This window comes from Podarcis cretensis (genome assembly GCF_951804945.1).
Source record: "Podarcis cretensis genome assembly, chromosome: 12".
In the NCBI taxonomy this organism is placed as follows: Eukaryota; Metazoa; Chordata; class Lepidosauria; order Squamata; family Lacertidae; genus Podarcis; species Podarcis cretensis.
This window is the reverse complement of record NC_137181.1, coordinates 20,589,000-20,615,465: the sequence shown is the minus strand read 5'-3', so window position 1 is coordinate 20,615,465 and position 26,466 is coordinate 20,589,000. Positions and strand designations below refer to the sequence as shown.

At 44.1% G+C, this 26,466-nt stretch overlaps 1 protein-coding gene across 1 annotated transcript; it reads left to right on the top strand.

The window, feature by feature from the left end:
- The first annotated feature begins 1,969 nt into the window (after window positions 1–1,969).
- On the top strand, window positions 1,970–18,680 carry MTPAP (mitochondrial poly(A) polymerase). Its single transcript, XM_079946836.1, has 9 exons — window positions 1,970–2,170; window positions 3,748–3,920; window positions 4,505–4,738; window positions 6,452–6,676; window positions 10,445–10,656; window positions 12,528–12,754; window positions 14,681–14,773; window positions 14,867–14,940; window positions 16,083–18,680. The coding sequence occupies exons 1-9, from the start codon at window positions 1,999–2,001 to the stop codon at window positions 16,419–16,421; spliced, it is 1,749 nt and encodes a 582-aa protein (XP_079802962.1). The 5' UTR covers window positions 1,970–1,998; the 3' UTR covers window positions 16,422–18,680.
- The last annotated feature ends 7,786 nt before the right edge of the window (window positions 18,681–26,466 follow it).

Sequence of the window (26,466 nt, the reverse complement as noted above, 5' to 3'; positions counted from 1 at the left end):
AGAGGCTGCTTGAGGAAACCTGTGCACAATACACGAGTTGCTCTGAAGAAAAGCACAGAAGAAGAGTCCTGCTGGATCCGGCCAATGGCTCATCTGGCACAGCACTCTATTCTCATCCTGGCCTGGAAAAAATATGTTCCTCATAAAGAATATATCTAAGTGTATATGTTACCTTTTCATTTAATAAGATGTCCTGTCCCCATTCTCTCTCTCTCCACATAGTGCCGAATATAAAAATGTAATTTACATAAATATTATTGATGCAACTGTGGGCAAAATTATTGCAAAGATTTCATGTTTTATTCTTTTCATTTGTATATTTCACAAATAATGTGTTCATCTTGTTGGATTAATAATAATATTGTTTAAGAGCACACACTTTACCCCTTATTCTTGAGGACTAGGAAACTGACCAGGGGCAGGTGAATGTGCCATAAGTGGACCACAGTTAAGGGACAAATAAATGGACGAATAGCAATGGTAGCAGCTTCATCTCTTCACCTCAGACAGCAAAAAAATCTAACACTGGCCCAAAGTCAGAAGGGGAAATTTAAGCAGGTGCAGCATGCCATCAAAGTGTAGGAGTCTGGAAAGGCACCCCTGTTCCCTGCAACTGTTGTCTTCTGTGGAATCCAGTTGCCCTTTGAAGTTGAACATTATAGAAACACACCTAGTCAATGACCTACTAAGGATGGGGACAGGACTGCAGCTTGGTAGTGGAACACATCCCCTGCAGGCAAGGGTCCTCAAATGCAATTCCAGGCATCTCTAAGCAAAGCTGGGGAAGGCCCCCTGTCTGAAATCTGCTGATGCCAAAAGGACGAGTGGTCTGATACATCAGGGGTGGCAAACTCTCAAGAGACTGCGATCTATTTTCAGAATTAAAAACTGGCAGTGATTTATCCCCGTTTTTTAGGGATTTAGCTCAAAGTTCTTGAGCTTTTTTTAGGGAGGACAAAAGCCCCATGGGGCGGGGGTTAAAGGAAAAGCTTTGGGGGGAACTTCCGGTTTGGGGGGCTTAAAGGCAAGGGACAAAGGGGTAAAGTCACTCACAAAAAGATCGCTATAGGGGAAAACAGCAACACAGAGAAAGCTCCATCTTTCCCTTCCAGAGATAAGACAACAATGGAGGGCGGGGTGAGGGGGGGGTTAGGAGTCAGTTTTAACAACGCTAGGGAAAGAGAGCCAGGGATCGACCGCGATCTACCAAAACCTCGCGGGGATCTACTAGTAGATCACGATCAACCTCTTGGACATTCCGGTGATACATCATTATCAGGCAGCGTGTTATAGTGTTTTTTATTTTTATCACATTGCTTTTGTTTTTATCATATTGTTACTTTATAAAGTCCATTCCTACAAAATTCAATCTCATTTCTCAGTTTGGCTGCACGTGTCACTACAAATGGTGCTAAGTGGGCTCAGAATTGAGGATACGTTGCTATTGCTGATATTTCCAGGTGCCTTTTTTATTATTCATATGCAAAGATTTAAGCTCCTGATGTTTACTTGGACGTAAATTCTGCTTAGTTTAACAGGACTTACCATAATCCTAAATAGATTGGGTTCACTGTAGCACAGTTCAAACGCTCTATCAGCAGCAACTTTGGTGACCCATCCTTAAATAAAGCCAGGATTACTAAAAATTATGGCGTTGGAGCCCTGATGGTGGCTGAGACCAGCATTCAGTTCGGGTCTTAGCACTGTTGTTAGGACAGCCAAACAAATTTATCGACAGGAGTCCCGATGGGCCATTCGCCACGACAGGTAAAAACGGAGCCTCCCCATTCAGAAGCACTCTATCCGAGAATCTATCGCTTCTTCTCGCGAACCCCGGAGATTTGCCCTCTCCGCGCTGCCGTCGTAGGGAAAAGAACGTTCGCAGCGCGCACGCGCAGGCAAGCCGAGGAATATTGACCCTCGCGTCGCCCCGTCAGGTGCCGCCTGCGTCGTGCGCGCGCGTGCGCAGTGCGGGCCCTTCCCGCGCTTCTTTCAGGAATGGCGGCCCCCATGGGGCGAGTGCCTCTTTGGCTCCAGTGCCGGGGTCTGTGCTTCCTCCGCCGCGCCGAGGCCAGGCTGAGGGTCGCCGGGAACCGGTTCAGCTCCACGGAAGCTGCGGCAGCTACGCGGAGCGAGCCGCAGGGCCCCGGCAGCGAGGAAGCGGCGGCAGGTAAAAGTGGTTTCGATTTCTCGGGAGGCCCCTTCCCGCCCGGCCTCGCGTGCCTCCCTCTCTCTTCATGTCTGCCTGCTGCTTAGCAACTTGAGGGGGGAGGCTGAGGGACCCTCGAGGGGGTGAGCAGCGAGGCGAAGGGATGCGCTGGTGGCAGCCGACTTAAGATGGCTTTGAAAAGGGACGAGTGATAAAGCTACCAGTGGCTAGAATCTTGAAAGCAGTACAGTGGTACCTCGGGTTAAGTACTTAATTCGTTCCGGAGGTCCGTTCTTAACCTGAAACTGTTCTTAACCTGAAGCACCACTTTAGCTAATGGGGCCTCCTGTTGCTGCGGCACCTTCGGAGCCCGATTTCTGTTCTAATCCTGAAGCAAAGTTCTTAACCTGAAGCACTATTTCTGGGTTAGCAGTCTGTAACCGGAAGCGTATGTAACCCGAGGTACCACTGTATCGCCTCCAGGGCACCTGTTGATAGTGTTTTAATATTGCATCCATACAGGGCCGACCCAGCCATGAGGCAACTGCCTCAGGCGGTAGGATCCAACCGGGGCAGCAGATCCCAATGTCAAGCTTTCTCTGTCCCGCCACCACCACTGCCTTGTTCCTGATGTAGATCTTCCCTTGCCTGTTCTTCCCTGGTAGGGATGGAGTTGCCCTTTTCGGGTCCGCTTCAGTTGAACCTATACTGGTGTGGCCAGCCGAGTTGTGCAGCACCAGCAGAGTAGTCCAGCAAAGCTTCACAATCTTCGTCTTTTCCTGTCGTAGGCCTTTCTAGAATTGACAGTGAGGAAAACACATTGCCCACACGGTTCGGTATAAAGTGTTTTATTGGCTGAAGACAATTCAAATACACATGCTTCATAAGTTGTATTAATGCATCATAAACTGTACTGCTTACAGGAACTTGGTCTTAGAGGTTAAAGTGAAGAAATTCAAATACACAGAAAGATTCAAGTTTGAAGAGAGATCCACCACAAATAGCAATTCACCACCACCACCCACATTGCTGCTGAATGCAGCCATGGCGTTAGACCTGTCAGTGTGCCTGCACACATTCTTTGGAGAAAGTGGGTATGGATGAGTCATGCTAAAGGCCTATGGCCTTGAGCTGTTTCAAGATGCCCACCACAGCTGGCATCCTAACCATGAATCGATTTCAGGTGTTGAGGAAGGGCACCTTGAGAAACAGACCAAGCTGTTGGTGCAATTTTGCGCATATTCCCAAATTACACAAACACCTGTGAATACTAATGTTACTGCAGTCATGTCTCCCTATAGGCATCTGGTTCACCACTATGGAAAGCAGGGTGCGGGCCTTTGGTCTAGCAGGATTCCTCTTATGTTCTTATACCTGGTGCCTGGGGCTGTTTTCAGTTGAGCATAGTGTGCTTTCACACACACAAACTTTTATATAGCAAAACAAAAATGCACACAAACTTTTATGTAGGTTTTTTTTGGGGGGGGGGGTTGTCATGTAGTACGTACCTTTTTGCTTTTAAAAATGAAGTACATGTACTAATATCAGGCTATAAAACTTTGCTCATATAATCTGTTTCCCCCTCCATTTCCATCCAGATACTGAAATTAGCACCAGAAAGAAGACATTCAGTAAGATCTTAGCAGAAAGACGAGAGCAGGCACAAAGAACCGTGTTAATTAACTGCCCATCCAAAATCAATGAGAAAAAACTACTCAAATACTTGTCATCTCATGGAAACATTAAGAATCACTTCTTCTATGAAAGTTACGTAAGTATTTTCAGCATTAGCAACTGAATTTGTGTGATTCAAATAGAAAGACCCAAGAGCAGATGGACTTGCGATAACTCATCTGTATCCTTTACAGAAGTGGATAGCATGGAAATTAGTGTTTGGCAGATTTTAAAATACTTGCACACAAAGGTCTCCCAAGGCAACTTACAAAATGCAGTTAGTTTCATATACATAGGAGGAACATTTAGCTTTACAGTGGAACCTTGGTTCTCAAATGGCTTATGGTAGTTGACGAACACATCGGCTCCCGAACGCCAAAAACCTGGAAGTAAAGTGTTCCGGTTTGTGAACATTTTTCAGAAGCCGAACATCCGACGTGGCTTCGCTTGAGTGCAGGAAGCTCCTTCAGCCAATCGGAAGCCACACCTTGGTTTTCGAATGTTTCGGGAGTCAAACGGACTTCCAGAACGAATTAAGTTTGAGAAGCAAGGTACCACTGTAGTCTTAACATGTTAAAAAAAATGAAAAATCATTCTAATGCCCAGCCTATGTTTACAGATAAAATCTGTTATGTATCCTACTACATAAATGTTACTATTTCTTCTTTTCTATTACTTCAGGGGATGTATGCAGTAGTAGAATTTTCTGAGACCGACAGTATAGCTTCACTGCAGGATGCTACTGGTTCTGTACAGTTGGTGGATGAGTGTCCTGTTCCATTTAAATCCAGAATTTTTACAATAACATTGAAAAACCCACCAAGCCAAGCTTCCAATCAGACTCCAGTTTACCGTCATAAACAGGCAACTATTCAAGTTGGAGAGCTGCTGACGAACCTATGTAATGCTGACAGTGTAAGTTCATGTTTGCAATTTCTCTTATAAGAAATAAAGCAGCTTTTATTGTGTTGAATATGTAACTGAAAAGCTGAATCAGAAACGCTGATCAGAAAGAGGGTGAATGGTTTTTAATGCATGTAGTAAATAGTTCCGTTAATATTTTTGGAAAAATCGGTGCAAAACTTATTAATACAATAGAACTGTTACCAATGGAATAAATATCAATTTGTGATTTTTCTCCAGATCTTTTAAATAGGACAGAGAATGGTCATGCTTACTGATAATGAATTTGCTCTTGCATTTTCAATACTAAGAAGCTGAAAGCAAAATAAAGAACTTCTATGAAGGATTAGATAGTTCATGTTGGTAGTAGCTACTAATTAATCTGGATCATGAAAAACTAAATTTATAAAAAGTGCTTCCATTCATGCTTCTGAGAGAGGCAGCAATAATAAATCGTATAATATCAAAATGAATTTTCATGTAAAGAAACTTAACTTTTTCAGAAATCTTGATTCCAGGAATAGGAATCATTAGTGAACTCTCTTTGCATCAAGTTGCCTGGCATGAAATCACCAGCACAGTACAGAGATTTTTAGAGAACACAATCAGTTAACTGAGCCTCACCATTGGCTCACATAAACATCCTAGGACCCACCCAGCATTCTTTGTGGTTAAACGTTGCAGGAGAAGCCTTGTAGCATTGAGTAATTTTGTTGTTTGAATAGAACCTTGTGCGCCATTACAGATCATCAAGTTGCAAATTCCTGATAGAATTCTGATGAACTTCCATGCCTCCGGAACCCAGTAACTTGCACTCATGTATGTTCTCAGTACATTTAGTGACAAAGTTCATCCTTTGTCTTCAAAGTCGATGTCGTGCATTTATTCTGGGTGCAAAGCTATATAGCGTTAACTTATGTCTGTTACAGTGGCTGTGTTTGCACTTTGTAGTAAGCCATAGTTACTGACTTACTGTGACCAAGCAGATTGCTTCTGCTTCACTCCTCCCCAATAGTTTAGCTTTCCAAACATGGTTTTGTTGGAAGTGAAACAAACCACGACCCCTGGTTTGGATGTAATGCTAAGCCAAGGATCATGACTTGTTGCTCCCACTCACTAGTTGAGAGGAACAAAGCAGGAACAGTTAGCACATTCACAGTAAACCACCAATTATAATTTAATGACATGTGAACAGGGTGACTTTACATATTTGCTAAATGTATCACTTGGTACACTCGGATAACAGTAGATGTTAGAACTTGAGACATTCTGATGATTAATATTAGAATGAAAATGTCAGTGGGTTGTGGTGGCTTACAAATTCCATCCCTTTTAATCTTCAATAGTGCACAGTAATTTAGCAAGCACCAAATAGCAGGAACAATTAAGCCAGTAGGACTACCAAAAGGGGATATTTTAAGCCAAGTATGTAAGAATTGCTGTATATAGAAGTTACTTGTGTCTTTTCTGAATCTGTTGATCTTCCATTGAACCAGTATCTATTGTGTTCAGTGCAGAGAGAAATGATGTTTAAAGGACTTGTATTTAAATAATATTTATGGATGGATTTGGAAAGAAAGAATGCTGAGTTTACCCTCTGCTTGCTTTATGTTGTAAAGTTGTACCTTGCAGACAATGCAGCTGTTTCTCAACTCTCAAAGGTCACCCAAGTGCCTCACATAACCTGAGACTGAGTTCCCTCTCTCCCTTTTTTTGTCGTTGCAGGTGAGCGACCAGTTGTACATGCTCGTAGAGAAGTATCAGCTAACAGAAGAAAACACTAAGCTCCGATTTTTTACCTGCTCTTTAATTCAAGACATTGCAAGTGCTTATTTTCCAGACTGCATTGTGAAGCCCTTTGGCTCTTCTGTGAACAGCTTTGGTAAACTGGGATGTGACTTAGACATGTTTTTGGATCTGGATGCGATCCGAAAAAATGCTACCCAAAGGGTAAGGTCTTTCTCTAACAGCATCCTCCATTGGTTTGTCGTTTGGTTAGAATGTGGAATGACTGTTTTGCAATCATTACCATTTTTATTAATTTTAATTATAAAATTTGTTTTAATTGCCATGATGCAAATCAAAGTTGGCTACATCTGCAGCTTTTTTGGTTTGTGTTTGTCATTTTGCACAGCTGTTACTGAGCTTCCTGAATGCCGTGCATTCATCTTAAGTTGCTTTTTGTGCATCCACGTCTCTCAGTCTTTAAGTATATATACTTACTAGTTTATTCATACAACTGAGCAACAGGTTAGTTCTAAGCTGGAAAAAGCCTACCCTTGCGTGTGTACGTTATGGCTTCATTTGCCGTACTCCATTCAAATTATCAGAGGATCAAATATTTGTAGGCCTAATCCTTTCTCAAACATGAGCTTATAATTTATACATAGCTCCTTGGAGAGCATCTAGTGACATTATCTTCAATTCAGCCACCAGAAGAATTGCATTGCAGTTGATGTGTGAATTAATGTTACAGCTTCAACCCAAATTTCCAGCCTGTAACTAAAGGCTTTTTCTTCAAGTACGAAACAATATCATTGCATTGTCTGGTTACCGTGTGTGTGTGTGTGTGTGTACTTCCCCTCCCTGCTAATCCTACTTCCTGGAATTCCCTGACACTGAAATTTGGGCATCCTACAAATTACTCATATTCAAGAGTGCTGTGTACATAGATGGTACTATAAAGACTAATTACCACCATCTTCAAGTGCATGGACCTCCTAGCAGCCATTAGAGCATCACCAGTACCTTATCCAGTCATTGTGGTAAAGATAAGGTGGTAAAGAAGGCACTGAATTCCAGACTCTAAAGTCAAGGGTGGGAAACCAGTGGCTCTCTGGATGTTTATGGAGCCCAGTGCTCATTATCACCAACCAGTAGTGATGTGGGGTGAGAATATTTTGCGGAGAATATTCTCTGATAGAAAATTCTCCGGAGAATATTCTTCACAAACTGTAAATTCTAATGTAAGAACCAGTTTTACAACCCACATTTTAAAAACCTAGTAAATAATAAGTGAACCTGAGATTTTAATTATTCCTTTTACTTTAAAAGCTACATTTCATACATACACAACATAATTAGAATTCAATGTTGATGGTAAATATACGGTTAGTGGCAGGCTTAGTGATTAACGTGAGTCATTCCCGTTGAATTTTCAATTTCAAGTTTCGTGCAAAAAATCAAAGAATGTGAACCCCCTGCATTGTCGCATTGAATAAAAGTATCTGTACAGTTTTTGGTTGCCATCGGAACAAGTTTACCCATGAATAAACATGTATATTAACTAATTATATCATTTTCAATGCATTAAAATGAATATTCTCCTATTTTAAATGAAAATTCTCTAATATTCTTGTTAATCGAGAATATTCTCCATAAGATTGTTTTTGATAATTTAACATCACTACCAACTAATGGAGTCAAAGGTCAGGGATGATGGATTCAGGGAGTCCAGCAACATGTGAAGGGCTACAGCTTCCCCACCCTGCCCTAAACCTTTGACAACGTTTAGTGCTTTTATCAGCGTCACCCACAAAACAGTCTGCTCTCATGCATCTTTGCTTTCTGCAATGAAAATAGGACTTCTGTGTGCTGCATTGCAGCTGGTGGCCACGTTAACATGCTCCTGGACAATGAACACGCAGGCACAGGAAGGGTTAAACACAATGTCCACACGGGGATAAGCAAACTAAGCAGGTTTGTTCTAGGCAGCTGCAAAGCCGTGTACATTTCCTCTATGCAATTAGCCAATCTTATCTCAAACAGCAGCATATGCAAACTGTAGTAATGCGGTTCACGGTTCCATTTTTCTCATGTATAATAAAATGCTGCCCATCAGCACAAAGGAGTCCCAGATATACCACTTCCTCCTTTTGCGTAATTTTGCCAGAGTGTATTGGCCAACGCTGCCTTGTTTTGCTCATGTAAACAGAGGCTGTGTGCTTAAAAACCATTTCCCCGTCACATGTGGGAAAGCCCTGACTTTCTCCAGGTTGGTTTTTCTCTCTACTGAGAGAACTGGCTCAGTTTCAGTCTTTGCCTTGAGGCAGCTTTTCTTGTCATGGATATGGATGGTGCATGTGTTTCTAATATCAGAGCATTTCTTTAACAGCATTGCTTTTATATATATAAAAAAAATCTGTTCCTCTGAAGGGTCCATTAGAGCTGGACATGATTCAGACTGGCTGGGCTCCCAGGGGTTGCATGCGGCATGTCTCTGTCCTTTCTCCTGCTGCAGCCTCCATATGCCCCTCTCCCTCCCAAGCTGAAGCAGCATCTAGAGCAAGCCAGGACAAGTTAGTGGAAACCAGGTAGAAGCGGGGCTCTTTGGATCCTGGACATTTAATTTTAGGGATATAACTGCTCTTCCCTGCTTCATATAACACCAGTGCTCCGAGATATGCATTGGTCGCTGATTTGCTACCAAGCCAAGTTCCAGGTGTTACTATTAGTATAAAAGTAAAGGGACCCCTGACCATTAGGTCCAGTCATGTCCGACTCTGGGGTTGCGGCGCTCGTGTCGCTTTATTGGCCGAGGAAGCCGGCGTACAGCTTTCGGGTCATGTGGCCAGCATGATTAAGCCGCTTCTGGTAAACCAGAACAGCGCACAGAAACGCCGTTTACCTTCCCGCCGGAGCGGTACCTATTTATCTACTTGCACTTTGACGTGCTTTCGAACTGCTAGGTGGGCAGGAGCAGGGACCGAGCCAACAGGAGCTCACCCGGTTGCAGGGATTTGAACTGCCAACCTTCTGATCGGCAAGTCCTAGGCTCTGTGGTTTAACCCACAGCGCCACCTGTGTCCCTACTGTATGCTATTATACTATATTTGTATACTATTAGTATACAAAGCCCTTAACAACTTGGGGACCGTTTGCTTGCAAGATATGCCCACTCAACAGCTTTGATTGGCAGAACTGGCACTGTTACAGATGCCATGTAATACCCACTCCACATTTGTAAGGACTCGATTTTTTAGTGTGGTGGCACCTACACTTTAGAACTCCCTGCCTATTGATATCAGCCAGGCACCTTCACTGTAGTCTTTGCTAAAAACATGTTGTTTAGACAGGCCTACCAAGATATCTAGAATGCCAGTGTGTTTTTAGATTATTGCTGGTTTTAAGTTTTTGAATGTTTTCATTGTTTTTACTAATAATTGTACAGTCATAACTTGGTTCTCAAATGGAATCCATTCCGGAAGTCCGTTCGACTTCCAAAAACGTTCGAAATCCAAGGCGCGGCTTTCAATCGGCTGCAGGAGTTTCCTGCACTCAATCAGAAGCCATGGAATCCGCACTGGACATTCGGCTTCCCAAAAATGTTCACAAACTGGAACACTCACTTCCGGGTTTGCGGCATTCGTGAGGCAAAACATTTGGGTCGCAAGGCATTCGAGAAACAAGGTATGACTGTATTGTTTATTCCTTTTTTGTAAACCAATTTGAAGTTGTTGTTTTTTTACATTCAAGCAGTATAAAAATTATGTTAAATAAATAAACCACATCTTTTGAGTTCTAGGTATGTAACAATAATATTTTGCTCATTCGGGGGGGGGGGGCAAAGACTAAAAAGAGGCAAGTCGGTAGAAGTTGCAGGTGACAATCCTAATTTTCAAGTGCTCATCATCTTACACAAATTTCTGAAGAGGACGCTGTGTCAGGGGGCTTGCCTTTGTTTTGAACGTTTGACTTATTCTGTCTCTTTTGTGTTAGAAAACAGGTCCCTTCAACATAGATTATCTAATGAAGAGAGTACCTTCTGAACGAATAGCAACGCAGAGGACCCTTTATGTGATTGGTGAATTTATTGATAACTTTGGCCCTGGGTGTGTCGGTGTCCAAAAAATACTTAATGCTCGCTGTCCATTGGTACGATTTTCTCATCAGCCTTCAGGATTTCAGTGTGACTTGACAGCTAATAATAGGTAAGCATTTTCAAATGTACATCCTACCGTCCAGGAAACTCAGAGCAAGGGCAGCCAGAAATACCCAGTAAGCTTAGTGATGTCTTTCCGGCCTGGTACTGCATCCATTGCACCAGAGAAAGGGAACCAGGTAATCTCCAGTTGGTGGGCTCTTAACTCCCATCAACCCCAGCCAGTTCAGCTAATGGTCAGGGATCATGGAAGTTGTAGTTTATCAACAGCTGGAAGACTGCAGGTTCCCCACCCATACACTATATAGTATACCACACCATATTGGGTTTAGATATGGGTGCATAAGTGGCTATAGAGTGGCAATGTATATCAGCATTCTAAAGCGGGAGCAGGCAAAATGCAGATTGGGATCTGCTAGCATCAATATAATCTCTTCCGCCCCCACTTTATTCCTCACCCCACTCCAGCAATGGAGACTGAGATTGTTTTGACCAAGCAAAGCTGGATTATCAGACAGGCCAGCAAAGCCCTGGCCTAGGGCCTCTGTCCATGTGGCATTGGTGCAGCCTGCAAATTTTTCCCTAAAAATTACAGGTAAAGGGGCCCCTCTCAACAGGGCCTGTGGTGTTCATAATTAGGTGCTGGTTTTGACAATGATGACAGCACTAAAGGGTGTGGGGAAGGTCTGTTAAGTGGTCCACCAAGACTAACAGCAGTTTTCAAGTGGTCTGCTGAGGGAAACCACTTGAGAACCGCTGGATAAAAATATACAGATGGGCATTAGTGTTGAGATACAGTGGTACCTCTGGTTAAGTACTTAATTCGTTCCGGAGGTCCAGACTTAACCTGAAACTGTTCTTAACCTGAAGCACCACTCTAGCTAATGGGGCCTCCTGCTGCTGCTGCGCTGCCGGAGCCCGATTTCTGTTCTCATCCTGAAGCAAAGTTCTTAACCTGAAGCACTATTTCTGTGTTAGCGGAGTCTGTAACCTGAAGTATATGTAACCTGAAGCGTATGTAACCTGAGGTACCACTGTATTAAAGAAAACTTTGCTTTTTCACTTGATGACCAGTAGGGGGAGCAGGCTTCTTATTAATAACATTTCTGGCACAGTTTCTTTTTTTTCCTTTGAGCATTTTTCCTTTCCTTTCTTAATTCTGTGTATAGGGGAAATACCAATCGTATGAATACTTTACAGTTGCTTTTATAATAAACCACAGGAGACACCTGTGTTGATGTTTTATTGACCAGATTAGCATTTGTGAACTTTGCCATGTTGAGTTCTCTGTGCCAGACAAAAGCTATTGTTTTGCCCTCTGCAAAGAAAGATCACAGTGCTTCTTTGTTACCACTCATGTCTGAGCCTGTCTGCCAGTCCTCCCTGAAGCCTCCTGATACCATTTCAGATGGCCTTAGTTGCTTCCCTCTTTACCCTTCTGAGTGACAGCCCTGTTCTTATGAGGAGAAATAGTGGGTGAAATCTAATTAAGTTCTACTCAAAGTTGAAATTAATAACCCTGCATTAGCCATGAACATTAATTTCTCTGAGTATGTCTAGCATTGGATACAACCTAGTATCTCTTAATGGGTCCACTTCTGGGTTGCGGAGCAGATATACTAATAAGCACAATGCCCTCTGCCTTTCTAAAGTTTGCATCTCAGAGAACATCATACATTGAGAATTGTGATTCTGTGTTGATTTGACTCTTCAGCAATAAACCAGCAAAGGTTTATGCAAGCCTTACAGTTGTAGATCCTTTGTCTCCTGTGAAACAGTCTGTTGCCATTTCTTTAAAAAGGATGCATGCTCCCAGTTTTCCTGTTGGCAGGGGCTCTCCTCACACCCTCATGTGTTGCACTTATAAGTTGTTGATGCTCTATATGTCCCTTTGACGCTCTTCCATTCCTTTTCTAACAGAATTGCCCTGAAAAGCTCTGAGCTCCTGTATATCTATGGCAGCCTCGACCCGCGTGTGAGAGCTCTGGTGTTCAGTGTGCGGTGCTGGGCACGGGTCCAAGCCATAACCAGCAGCATTCCTGGCCCTTGGATTACTAATTTCTCACTCACGCTGATGGTCTTGTTTTTTCTGCAAAGAAGAAAGCCCCCCATCATTCCAACTTTGGATCAGCTGAAGGAGCTAGCTGGTAAGAGGGAGGATTTGATGAACATGTGCAGGTGGAATAATAATTATCAGATTTTTCTCCTGCCCTTCCTCCGGAAGGGACCTAGAGCAGATACAACAAAGCAGAAAAGACAATGCACTTAAAAAAACAACACCAAAATGCAAAACCAGATATCCTCACAGCTAAGTTTCACAGTTCCCAGCACTAGCTGCAGTTCCCAGACAGTCTTCAAGGGCAGCCCCAGGTGAAGCACATTGCAGTAGTCCAAAAGGGGAGGTCATTGCCATGAATGACTGAGGCCAGGTTATCCCAGTCCATGAATGGCCAGAGCTAGGCATAAGCACTCAAGGCCACAGAAGCTGCTTGGCAGTCCAGTTACAGATTTAAATCGAGGGACTACTATCAGAGTATGCACCTGTTCCTTCAGGGAGAATCTAACCCCTCCCAGAACATCACAGTGGTTGCAGTTTTTTAAAAAAAATAAGATATTTATTAAGATTTTCAAAGATAATACATTATAAAACAAAAAAAAGAAAAACAAAAATACAAAGGTACAAAAATACGAAAAATAAAAACAATTTAAAAACACATAAAGTTTCCATTTACTTATTTTCATTTAACTTATTTTCCAGACCTTCTCATACCTCCCTTTCTTATATTCTAATTCAATTTGTTTGTTTAGCAAATCCTCACCACTGATTCTTTTAATTATTTCAAAACCTTATTTTCCATCGCTTTTATACATTACAGCTGAAAACCACTTAATTTCTATCCAATATCATTCTAACATTCCTTAATTTTACAATATTTCTGCAAATAGTCTTTAAACTTCTTCCAATCTTCTTCCGCCGCCTCTTTTCCCTGGTCTCGGATTCTGCCGGTCATTTCTGCCAGTCCCATATAATCGATCATCTTCATATGCCATTCTTCCAGAGTAGGTAGATCTTGTGTCTTCCAATATTTTGTGATGAGTATTCTTGCTGCTGTTGTCACATACATAAAAAAAATTCTATCCTTCTTTGACACCAATTGGCCGACCATGCCCAGGAGAAAGGCCTCTGGTTTCTTCAGAAAGGTATATTTAAATACCTTTTTCATTTCATTATAGATCATTTCCCAGAAAGCCTTAATCCTTGGGCACGTCCACCAAAGGTGAAAGAATGTACCTTCAGTCTCTTTACATTTCCAACATTTATTATCGGGCAGATGATAAATTTTTGCAAGCTTGACTGGGGTCATGTACCACCTGTAAATCATTTTCATAATATTCTCTCTCAAGGCATTACATGCCGTAAATTTCAAACCAGTGGTCCATAACTGTTCCCAGTCAGCAAACATAATGTTATGTCCAACATCCTGTGCCCACTTAATCATAGCAGACTTCACCGTTTCATCCTGAGTATTCCATTTCAGCAGCAAGTTATACATCTTTGACAAAATCTTCGTTTTAGGTTCTAACAGTTCTGTTTCTAATTTCGATTTTTCCACCTAGAATCCAATTTTGCAATTTGTTCTTTAGTTGATAAAAGCAATGGAAGGAGGGTAAAAGTTTTTAACTGTTAAGCGTTGCAAATTGGAGCAGTTGCTTGGATTTTCCACCACTTTCTACCTCTGCCTTTCCAAAAGGAGAGGACACTGTTAGGAGCAATGAGGACCATGCTTACTCATTTAGGCATTCAAGGGGTGGTGTGTGTATTTGTTGCTGTTTCAGTTGTATTGCCTTTTTATATGCTGTATCCCACCCTGGGACCTTCCGGTGAAGGGTGAGTAAGAGATATAAATAATCATTGTCTTTTGTCTGTGCCTGAATTGTTTTAATGCTGAAGTGCTTGAACGGTTGTTTTTATAATTTGTCACACACTAATTTCTATGCAATTAACTTCATCCCTTATCAAATTCTGTAGTGTCTGTATGTGATAGTTCAAAAGTGTTTGTTTTTTGCTTTAGATGCAGAAGATAAGCACCTGATTGAAGGTCACGACTGTACCTTCGTTAGTGACTTGAACAAAATTAAGCCCACAGAAAACACAGAAACTCTAGGTAAGAAGGCCCCCCTGTAAATCTTTTCACCAGTCAGATCTGAACTTGGGTCTCTTCTTTCCTTACTGTGTTCCCCCCCCCCTTTTTTTCTAGATGTACTACTGAGCGACTTCTTTGAATACTTTGGAAATTTTCCTTTTAACAAATTTTCACTAAATATCAGGAAGGTAAAAGTATTTAACTTTCACACCTTTTTCAGGGTTTATTGCCAGTCTTTATGTTACTGTATGAAAATGTCTGAATATTGGAGACAGGGGGAGAAAAACTGATATTAGTAATTCTTCCTGCTTTGCTGTAGTGCTAGGACTGTATTGTGCAGCCAGGATGGGTTGGCATTCAATTCAGAAACCTCCAAATGTATTATTTGGGTGAGAGACAGGCTGTTTGCTGAATGGATGTGGGTGGCTTGTGGCATTTTTTGAGCGGCCATATTGGGAGAACATTTTAATACCTTGCTAGTTCCCTGCTATGTTGAATTTAAATGGGCCTTGCTGGCTGTAGCCTTAGGACAAAGCATCTAAGGCCACCCCTCGTTTTTGGTTTTTTTGCTGATGCACAGACTCCAGCTAAGAGCTCCCTTGGACTTATTCACAGGTGGGGGCAAAAAGTTGAATCCTTTCTCCTCTTGTCAGTTATTGTGAGTGAAAAAAATATGCAAATATGAATTTTGCTGTGTTTGAGTATGTGGAAATTGCTGCCTTTCCGCTCTTGAACTTTCCCTCTGAACCCAGTTCATTATCTCTGCCACCGCAATCCTGGCTTGCCCATCGAAATGCTTCTCTAAAGACACAGCATATTGTCTGTGTTCTGTACTACAGGGGTAGGCAAAGTAAGGATTGTTGGTGTCTTTTGCTAGATCTGCAAACCAGAGCCTGGCAGGAAAGATATTCTGCTAATATTGTAGAACAGGGTGCCTCTGAGTATATTCTATGCCTAGATATCCCACCCCCCACCCCCAGTACTAGAACTGAACTGAGCACTCAGACCTTTCACACACGAATCCATTTCTGGTTAGCTTACTTCTTATAAGCAAGAAAAGCCATTACATTTCTGGGAGTTGGAAACTCTTGCTCATCTACTGCAACTTGCCAGAGATCCACCAGTAGATCCCGATCTCCCTTCTGCATACCCTTGCATATAAACACCTGGCTTTCTTTTGAAAGGCCCAGTAAATGGGTGGTGGTAGCAGTTTTGGACTTTGCATGGGTTTTTGCTTATTTACGTTTGCCTCGGGGCAGTCAGTAATCCACGGTGCACATGTTAAATGATTTTTGTTTCACCGCCGCGTCCTTTCTTTTCAAATATACAGGGGAAAGAGCAAAACAAGCCAGAAGCGTCTGCTCTTCACATACAGAACCCCTTTGAACAAAACCTTAATATCAGCAAGAACGTAAATGCAACGCAGCTTGAAAGATTTGTCAGTTTGGCCAGAGAGAGCGCCTGGCTTTTGCAGCAGACGGGGAAGGGTCCGTTCAGCAGCAACCAGCGCTGGGGACTGGCAGCCCTTCTCCTAACATCAGCAGGAAATAATGCCAGCAAGGGTACGAGAAGGAAGAGGGGACCAGCCAGCGAACGGATCAAGGGCTTGTTGGAATCGTTGAAGCTTAGCGCTGAGAACGGGAAGAGGCCTTTTAGTACTCGGGCATAGTAGTTTTTGCAGCATCAACGATGATTGATGGCTCCGTATCTCTTGAGCATCCTGGTTTCTGCATGGAATGAAAAGGTAGTTGTAGCAGCACAGCCTTCAGGTCTTCTGCAACTGGGGAGGTTGATATGCTGAGTCTCCTCTTGCTCTGCTTGACTGTTTGTGCTGCTCTTTTGGTTGAGAAATATCCAATTTTTTATGAATTAAGTTTATACTCAGTAGCGATCAGAAAGGCACGAACAAAGGATCTGAGAATCTGGGCCTTGGAAATATTATTGGTTAAATAAGAGAGGTGGGAAATGTACAGCAAACCTCTTCCTTCTGGGAACAGCTTGCACCTACCAAGCACACTGATGCACAGCAAACCATTGTAGCCAAAGTACCTATATCCGTTTTTGTAACCACACCCATAAACGATGCAAGGTGAAATAAAGTGAGCAAGGCAGAGTGGTTGCATGTAGTACTGCTGTCGTGGAAGTCTTCAGTGCTGAACAAGAAATGTGTTTGTGAGTTTCAGTATGAGAACAAATACTGCAGATGATGCCTTTGTAGAAGCTGCCTTTGTGCATCCAAAACAAAAAACAACGCTTTAAGTTTTTAAACACAATATTACCATTACCTTACTGTCATGTTGTCTCTGTATTTGAAATCTTCATTTAATTTTAATACTTGAAAGGTTTGGGAAGTTGAAATCCAGGAGGACTGCTGCCTGTGTTGTTGATACTGCCTGGAACTTGTATTAACCTGCATTGAAAGCTCTGAATCGAGCTGTCACGGACCTTCCTGTGAATTTGCAGTTCTTTTTAGTTGGTGTGATCTAAGGACTCATTACATGTGCAGGAGCCCAAAGCACAGCACACACAGCTCCTGCAAATTTAACAGCTTTCCCATTGAGCTCCATGTTGCAGGGTGGCACAGATCCAAGTACGCATCCCTGAATTAATTTGTCCTGTGCCTTTTGCGTACATGTGTGATTACGCGCACAAACCTCTTCCTTTTTTTTGCTGGGGAGTGTTGCTTAATATTTTTGTAGGTGGCTGCTGTGCTTAACAACTCACTCCATCTCCCCTCTGTTTCAGCGTTGTCCTTATTTCTGACTTTCTCCCTCTCAAAATCACTCCGTTCCTTTCACTTTGGAGACCTGTCACTTTGACTGCTCTTCTTCCTGCTGGAATGGCATTCTTTTCAGCCTGAAATAAATGGATGGTGACTGGCCTTCCAGACTCTGGTAGGCAGCTCCTCTAATGAATAATGGGGAACCATTAATATGAAATAATATTACCCCTTTTTCTATTTTTAAAAAGGCCAATTTTTCCTTTGACTATTTAAGAGGCTTCTAAGGCTGCAGTGTGAAACTAAACGGCACATGATAAAAATGAATCAAGAGTGAAATGTTTAGCCTACTGTCTTCATCCTCTTAGTTTCTGTGTTAGTTATCCTGCTTGTTTTCCAAATCTTTGCATTGCTATCAAAGTGCCATATGGTGGTCTCCCCCCCCCCATCCATGTGGATGGCTTCTGAAGCGCCTGAAATCAAGGGGGAGGAATGAGGTTGGGCCAGTCCACTGCTTGTCACTGAGTAGGCGAGGAGCCTGGCTGGCTGGAGACCAGCATCCTGTTTCTGACAGTGGACAGCCAAATTCTTCTGGGTATCTCACAGGAGGGCACAAAGGCTGCAGTCTTCCCCTGCTTCCAAGCAGCAGCAGAGCAAATTTATGGAGTGTGGGGTCCAATTCCATTTTAAAGCCATCTACAAGCCTGCGGGCAAGTAACTTTCCATTCTGGGTGGAGCTGTGATTTCTTTGGCCTCCCCTGAATCTAGGAGCATAGGGACCTACCTGCCTTAGATTGAGCCAGACCATGGTTCCAGCCAGCTCAGGACTGTCTACACTGACTGGCAGCGTTTTCAGGTAGGTTTCTCTCCCAGCCCTACCTGGAGATATCTGGGGGTTAAACCTGGGACCTTCAGCATGCAAAGCAGATGCTCTAACACTTGAGCTGCAGCCTTTCCTGCTGCCAGTCTGTTTCATTGGCCAGCCTTGAGGTCAGGAGAAAAATAATACACTCACACCAGGTATAATTGTATAATCCTTTATCATGTGATCCCTGCATCGCAGCGGGTTAGGCTAGATGGGCCCTAAGGGTCCTTTCCAACTCTGCAATTCTGTGGTCATGTACTCTGTCCATTTTTAGAAAATAATGATAATAAATTAAAACTGAGTGGCCTTTCTCTGTAGGAAAGGTGCTCCAATCTCTTGATTAATTTAGTTGTCTTTTTCTGTACTTCCGTCATCCCTACAATGTCCTCCTTGGGATGGGGGCAATCGGAACTGTGCACAGCATTCCAAACGCAACTGGCAACCTGGTTTTTATATACACGCATTATTGTATTGTGGTGTTTCAATCCTATTGTATTGTTTTTTGTTTTAACTACTTATCTGTGGTTTTATCTTGTATTTTTATCTTGTGAACCACACAGATCTTTTGATGAAGGGCTGTATAGAAAAGCAACAACAACAACAGGATTGGAACCTGCACTTAAAACTTTTAAGGCTCATATTATGTGGGTTTGACCCTGTAGAGTTTGAAGGGGGTAGGAGGAGGCGACACAAATATCTCTTCTAAAGATTTATGGGGGGGGGGTCACCTCCTGACTTGCAAAAAGGGGCTGCCACGTCTTGTTTTGAAAACTCCAGGGAATCGAAACCCTCCCAGTTCACAAAGCAGGAAGCAGATCTAAAAGCACTTTGGGACGCCCAGCTTGACGGGTCACTTACAGTGCTAAGTATTTCTCCAGCTTTTAAGCACTTGCCGATGACACATTCAGTAAAGTGGGATGTGGATGACAGCTGCTGGCTTCGTGAGCTTCCCTCCAGCTCTTGTGCACCTGAGCATTTTCTGCACAATGTGGTATCAAATGGTGTTCATTGCTATTTTTATTAGCTGTCACTACTTTGAAGGCCATAATTGGTTTAAACATTGCATACTCAATGAACATTTGTGCAACTTACATTAATGAAACCCTAAGAAATTCAAAATGTCACAAAAGAGTGAGCAAGTTGTCATGTCCTCCAAGTTCATAGCAATGGATAATGAAGCCTTAAGATAGAGGCCTCAATCCTATACACATGCTTACCTGGGTGAAAGCCCCATTGAATTAGGTAGTGCATGCTTCTGGCATGTCAGTGACATAATTTGGCTTTGCTGTGCAGGTTTCTGAAACAAGCCTCATGCCGCATCCCTCATCCCTTGCTTGTTCCGCCCCCCCCCCAATAAAAACATCCAGCAGTTACCCAAATTTATCTCTAACATTAGCCAGAACATAAAGATTCCTTGTTAGGCAGAGAGTAAAGAGAAACAAGGCAATTTTTATCTAAGCAAATCTAGATTACACTCTGCCCTTCTAACAAATCGGGGTCTTTAGGCTTGAAAGTTTGAGGTAAGTATTTGGAACATGGCAAGTCAAATTTTGTGAAATAAAGCATTAATCAGAGCAAGGGTTAGGTGAAAGTGTAAGCTTTCAGTGAAAGCGATCTGGGTTGTCCTGTGGATAGTGTTGGCTGGTGCCTATTAGGATTGGCACAGCAGAAGACAGGGAGCCCAAACAGGAGGAGGACCCAAAGCCACAGGCAAGTGGAGCCAAATAATTCTGGCTTTCTCACCATATTCCTTCCTGCTGAGTTACACAAGGGCATCCCAATGGAGGAGGAGGAAGCTGAAAGCCATCCTTTGGGCTGGTTGTAAGAAGACAGGCAGGTGGGGGCTGGCTAAGGGCAGGCTTAGGTTGCTGGGGCAGTGCCCTGTTCACTAAAACAGGCCAGCCCCTATGGGTCACAAGGAACAATTGTGAGTAGATTTAATCTGTTCTTTCTGGAATACATTTCTTCTACAAAACAGTAATGGCAGCATTGTCTGTTTCTGGTTCCCTGCCTCTTATCATCCCACCAACCCATCCTCCTTTGCCAGAATCGAATGAGCAATAGGCACTGCATTGTCATGCTGACTTATAGGGGGAAGGAAGCCAAGGTTGCTTCTTGCTCCCAAGCTGTCTTGAGCAGGGTTACTTGGACATGACAGTTGGGCGGAAGTGATAGGATTTTATGCTCCAAATACCGGTAAGAGAAATACTTCAGATCACATAGACCAAAGCTGACTTGATTCAGAGACACCTCATCACTCCGAATCTCCTGGATTATTATTTTTTAAAGGCTCTTCCGCTTATCACAGAAAAAGTCCATAAATATTAACCAGTGCCAGCTGTCAAAGTGTCCAGGTTTTCTCTCTCTGGTTTCGTACCCACCATTAAAATTCGTACAGCTCTTTTTGGTGGAGAGGAGAAGGCTTTGTTTTTGTTTGCTTTTAATGCCAGGCAGGTTTTGGATTTCTCTAGTGAGCTGTCTGGATTAGCAGTTGCTAACTCCCAGGAGAATCAAATGTGCTTTCTCTGCTTTTTTTGTTGCTGTTGCGTGTGTGGAGTTTTGTGGCTAAGGAGTCAAGGGCATCTGCTCAAACTTCACATCTTGGAAGGCCTCTAAATGTGCAGATCAGGGTGTGTTGCAATGAGAGGAAACGTCCAGCCAGCACTAGGTTCTGTCAAGACCCAAACCCAACCCAGTTTATTGTTCTGCAGGCCTGGAGGCACTGAAATCTTGCCACAGAAGACCAGGAAGGTAGTCTGGTCATGGGAGGAAGAAAGAAACAGGCACCCATAAAGGGAAATAAGCAGGCCACTAGTTTATTGAAGGAGCTTGGCATAATGTACAAGCAAAGCCAGCATGAAAGGCAGAGATCTATGCCCTCCGTATGAGATGGTCACAGAAAGTAGCATGGATGGCTAGCTGTGAGGACCCCTTGGCACCACTAAGGACCAGGCCTACTGTTAGGTAGAATGGGGTGGCATTTTTGTCAGGATCACAGGGAGTGAAATGTTAAATCTATCTGCATGTGGATCCCTGATTAAAAGTGGCCCCACGCTTTGTTTTTCTTTTAACCATTGATACACTTGCAAGGAGGAGACGCGGGTAGCGCTGTGGGTTAAACCACAGAGCCTAGGACTTGCCGATCAGAAGGTAAGCAGTTCGAATCCCTGTGATGGAGTGAGCTCCCGTTGCTCGGTCCCAGCTCCTGCCAACCTAGCAGTTCGAAAGCACGTCAAAGTGCAAGTAGATAAATAGGTACCGCTCTGGCGGGGAGGTAAACGGTGTTTTCGTGCACTGCTCTGGTTTGAGCCAGTGTGGTGTAGTGGTTAAGAGCGGTAGTCTCGTAATCTGGGGAACCGGGTTCGCGTCTCCGCTCTTCCACATGCAGCTGCTGGGTGACCTTGGGCCAGTTACACTTCTTTGAAGTCTCTCAGCCCCACTCACCTCACAAAGTTTGTTGTGGGGGAGGAAGGGAAAGGAGAATGTTAGCCGCTTTGAGACTCCTGAAAGGGAGTGAAAGGCGGGATATCAAATCCAAACTCCTCTTCTTCTTAGTCATGCTGGCCACATGACCCGGAAGCTGTACGCCAGCTCCCTTGGCCAATAAAGCGAGATGAGCGCCGCAACCCCAGAGTCGGCCACGACTGGACCTAATGGTCAGGGGTCCCTTTACCTTTACCTAACTTGCAAGCTACACAAGTAGAGTGCTACCTCTACTTACGAACACAATCCGTTCGTAAGTAGAGCGCCGCAACTTCGTGTGCATGAAGCATGATAGAGCACTTCTGTGCATGCACGAAGTGCGCAGATTGCTTCTGTGCATGTGCGCATGGCGAACCCGGAAGTAAACACTTCTGGGTTTGCTGCATTCGTAACCTGAAAAGCCACAACGTGAAGCAAACGTAACACAGGGTATGACTGTATTGTGTTCTTTTTGACCCTCAGTTTCCCTGGGTGGCCTCAGGGATAAATTTGGGAGGCAAAAGAGATGTCACCCTCTTTTGCATATTTCTTTTTCCTTCTTCTCACAAGCTCTTGATTTAAGACATGAAAACGAGCAGGCAAGTCTTCAAGTTACAGGCGTGTTTTTCTCTTGGGTGAATAGAAATCCTTGCGGTTGGGCTATGCGGTTGTGTAGCCAGCCTGCTTTTCTTGGCACTTTTAATTAAACATTATATAATGAGAGAGACTGTGCTCTGAGGCACGCTTGTGCTACAAGATACAGCTTAAGGAATTGAAGGGGGTGGGTGACTAGAAAAGCACCAAGAGCTTGAGAGTATAAATAATAAACAGATCTTAATTCACCTGCTTCCTGAATTGGAATTCTTCCGTTATCAGTAAAGACATCAGCCTGGGCAACGCCTGGGAACAGGTTGTCTTTCTGTGTTGATTTTACGCTAGCCAAAGAGTTTGTGGAAAGCAACCACTTGGACTCCTTTGAACAATATTTTGGTTTATAGATTCCTCTCTGTGAGCGGCTTCACTTCACTTTTTATAAGAGACACAATGGCCAATTCAAATCACGCTGAAAAATAGGCGTGGGCGGGTTGACTAGAAACATCTGCCAAATATTAATTGCAAAACAATAAAAGGTATGGACAAAATAAAAAAATTCCTTCCAGTAGCACCTTAAAGACCAACTAAGTTAGTTCTAGGTATGAGCTTTCGTGTGCATGCACACGTGTATCTGAAGAAGTGTGCATGCACACGAAAGCTCATACCTAGAACTAACTTAGTTGGTCTTTAAGGTGCTACTGGAAGGAATTTTTTTATTTTGTCTTGACTATGGCGGACCAACACGGCTACCTATCTGTAAATAAAAGGTATATTAGCCCCAATCCTTCAAATTCAGGAGGTGGCACATGGTTGCAAAATATATATTTTGAGTAACCTGACAAATGCATTTGGACTTAAGAAATCTCATCTGTGACATCTAGGTGAAGGGCATCAGCTGCATGGACTCAAGAGTGTCAATTCTTTTTTAAAAAATGTGTGTATATGGATATCTATTGCTCAATGAATCAATAGATATGTTTTTTAACAACACAAAGCACACAACTCTAATATTTCAATCACCCTATAATATATTGTGCTTCTGGATTTCAAGATTCCAGCTCCCATCAGCCCCAACTAGCATGGCCCAGGGACTTTGGGAGTTGTAGTACAACTTCTGGTGACCCATCACTTTCCCCCAACCCCTAGACCAGAGGTTTTCAACCTTGTTGAGTCCATGGCTCCCTTGACCAACTACATTCTTTCTGTGGCACCCCGGGGGGCTCAAGAGCCCACTTATGTCACCCCTTGCCTGCAGAGCTGGCAGCCTCTAATCCTTTTTGAACACCCTCCCTTGTGGAGTATTCCCTCAGCCTTCTCCCCTCTCATTGGGAGTCCTCCAGGCAGCAGCTGCTGCTGCCCTGGTCTCTGAACTACCCCCCCCCCGCCCCAAAGAGAGGTGCCTTTTCACACTGCCCCACAGGCGCCTGGGACTTGTCCGTCCATTCCCAGCAGCAAGGGCTGGTGGACTAGCTGGCTGGGCTGCCTTGCCTGCTTGCTTGCTTACTCCAAGGCTGCCTCAGCTCCTGGCAACCAGCACCCCCTGGCCAGCCCCAAAGGCACCATTCGCCTGCTGAGCTTGTATCCAGGGCTGCTGCAACAAACAGCTGCAAAAGTCTTTGGGAGGCAGAGACAAGAGAAGGCATCAGAAGAGGGAGGGGAGGAAAGAGGGACAGAGGCCAGTGTTGCCTGTGGTACCCCTGACCATCATTCAAGGCACACACTGGTTGAAAACCACTGTCCTGACTATCACATGCTTAGGAGAGAGAACCTTCATGCCTGGAGGTGGGGATTTTGCTGTCTGTTTGCCGCATGCAGCCCTACATTGGCTCCCAGTACGTTTCTGAGCACAATGCAAAGTGTTGGTGTTGACCTTAAACGTCCTTGGCCCAGTATACCTGAAAGAGTGTCGCCACCCCTATCGTTCTGCCCAGACACTGAGGTCCAGCACCAAGGGCCTTCTGGCGGTTCCCTCATTGCGAGAAGCAAAGCTACAGGGAACCAGACAGAGGGCCTTCTCAGTAGTGGCACCCGCCCTGTGGAATGCCCTGCCATCAGATGTCAAAGAGATAAACAACTACCTGACATTCAGAAGACATCTGAAGGCAGCCCTGTTTAGGGAAGTTTTTAATGTGTGACATTTTAATGTATTTTTCATCTTGGTTGGAAGTCGCCCAGAGTGGCTGGGTACAAATAATAAATTATTATTATTATTATTATTATTAGTCTAGCCTTCCCTGCCTGGCTCCTGGGATTCTCCCCAGGCCACACCTCTTACCCTTCTGGATCCATGCCCTCGTCTTGCTTGCTTGCATAGAGATGGATGTGGTCCGGAACGGCAAACTTGGCAAAAGGCTTTAACATGTGAACGAGGGAGACCCGTAGCTCAGTGGTACAGCATCTGCCTTGCACCCAGAAGGTCTCAATTTCCATCCCTGGTAGCATCTCTAGGAAGGACTAGGAGAGACTTTTGCCCCAAACCCTGGAAAGCCGCTGGCAGTCAGTGTAGACAAGACTAAGCAAGATATACCAACGGTCTGACTCAGTATCAGGCAGCTTCCTATGTTTCTATGCATAGGCAAGGTTTGGATTACACAGAGCAATGGGCACAAAGAAGATGTAGATGGAGGCAACAGACCCCCTGCACCTTCTTTTTGAAGGATGAGGTGTGCACAGCAAGCAGATGGAGTCCCGTGACTGGGCAAGCAAGCAGGGCACTCCTTTGAGTGGGCTGGACTTGTGAGGTTGACCACCTCTCCTGGTATGTCCCACAGAGGAACTTACGGTCTTCAGACAAAAACATCTTGGAGGTCCCGGGCCACAGGGAGGTTAGGCTGGCCTCAACCAGAGCCAGGGCTTTTTCAGCTGTGGCCCCGATCTGGTGGAACGCTCTGTCACAAGAGACTAGGGCCCTGCGGGACTTGACATCTTTCCGCAGGGCTTGCAAGACAGAGCTGTGGCCAAGGCACAGTCTGACCCCCTCCTTTGGTAATCCTCATAGAACTCAAGCCCAGTGGTTGCCATTAATTTGATTCTGAATTGATTTTAGAATGTATTTCAATTAATTGATTGTGATTTTATGTAAACCGTGTTACTTTTACTGTTGTTGGCCACTCTGAGCCTGGCTTCGGCTGGGGAGGGCGGGATATAAATAAATTTATTATTATTATTATTATTATTATTATTATTATTATTATTATTATTATTAATGCTGCCATGTCCTTGGCCTTGGAGATAGAGGTGGTGTCAGCTCCAATTCAGCATCTGATTTACTCTCAGTCGCCTTCCCCAAAGAAGGAGGCTCCACGTTTACCGGAGGAGGCACCTGAGGCAGTTTCGCAGCAGGAGGTTTCTGACTAGGAGTGGTCCGATGTCCCAGGGCAGAACACTCCTCTGTCAATGGTCCCTCCCCTGGATTCATCTCTCCATTCACCAAACGGCTGTACTGCCCCCAGCCTCAGATACCTCCTCAAGCAATTCCCTTCATCTAACTCTCTCTGCTCCCCTCCCATTGCTCTTCTGAGTCCAACCACATGCCCCATGCCATGACATCTCCATGGGGCTCATGACAGATGGCACACCCCAAAGAGAAGCAGAATGGTGGACTAGCCCAGTGGTCTTCAACTGAGGAGATAGGGACCCTCTACCAGGTGATTGACACCTCATCCAAGGTGGGCCGCAATAGCACTACTTGTTGCTGTTGTTTAGTCGTGTCCGACTCTTCGTGACCCCATGGACCAGAGCATGCCAGGCACTCCTGTCTTCCACTGCCTCCCGCAGTTTGGTCAAACTCATGCTGGTAGCTTCGAGAACACTATCCAACCATCTCGTCCTCTGTCGTCCCCTTCTCCTTGTGCCCTCCATCTTTCCCAACATCAGGGTCTTTTCCAGGGAGTCTTCTCATGAGGTGGCCAAAGTATTGGAGGCTCAGCTTCAGGATCTGAATAGCACTACTACCACCCTACAAAGACTACTACCACCCTGCAAAGATATGAAAGCAATTGGGTGCCCAAATGCATGTTTTGGTTAAAGGTGGTGGGTCCAGGTGTGGGAAAGATGAAGACTGCTGGACTGGAC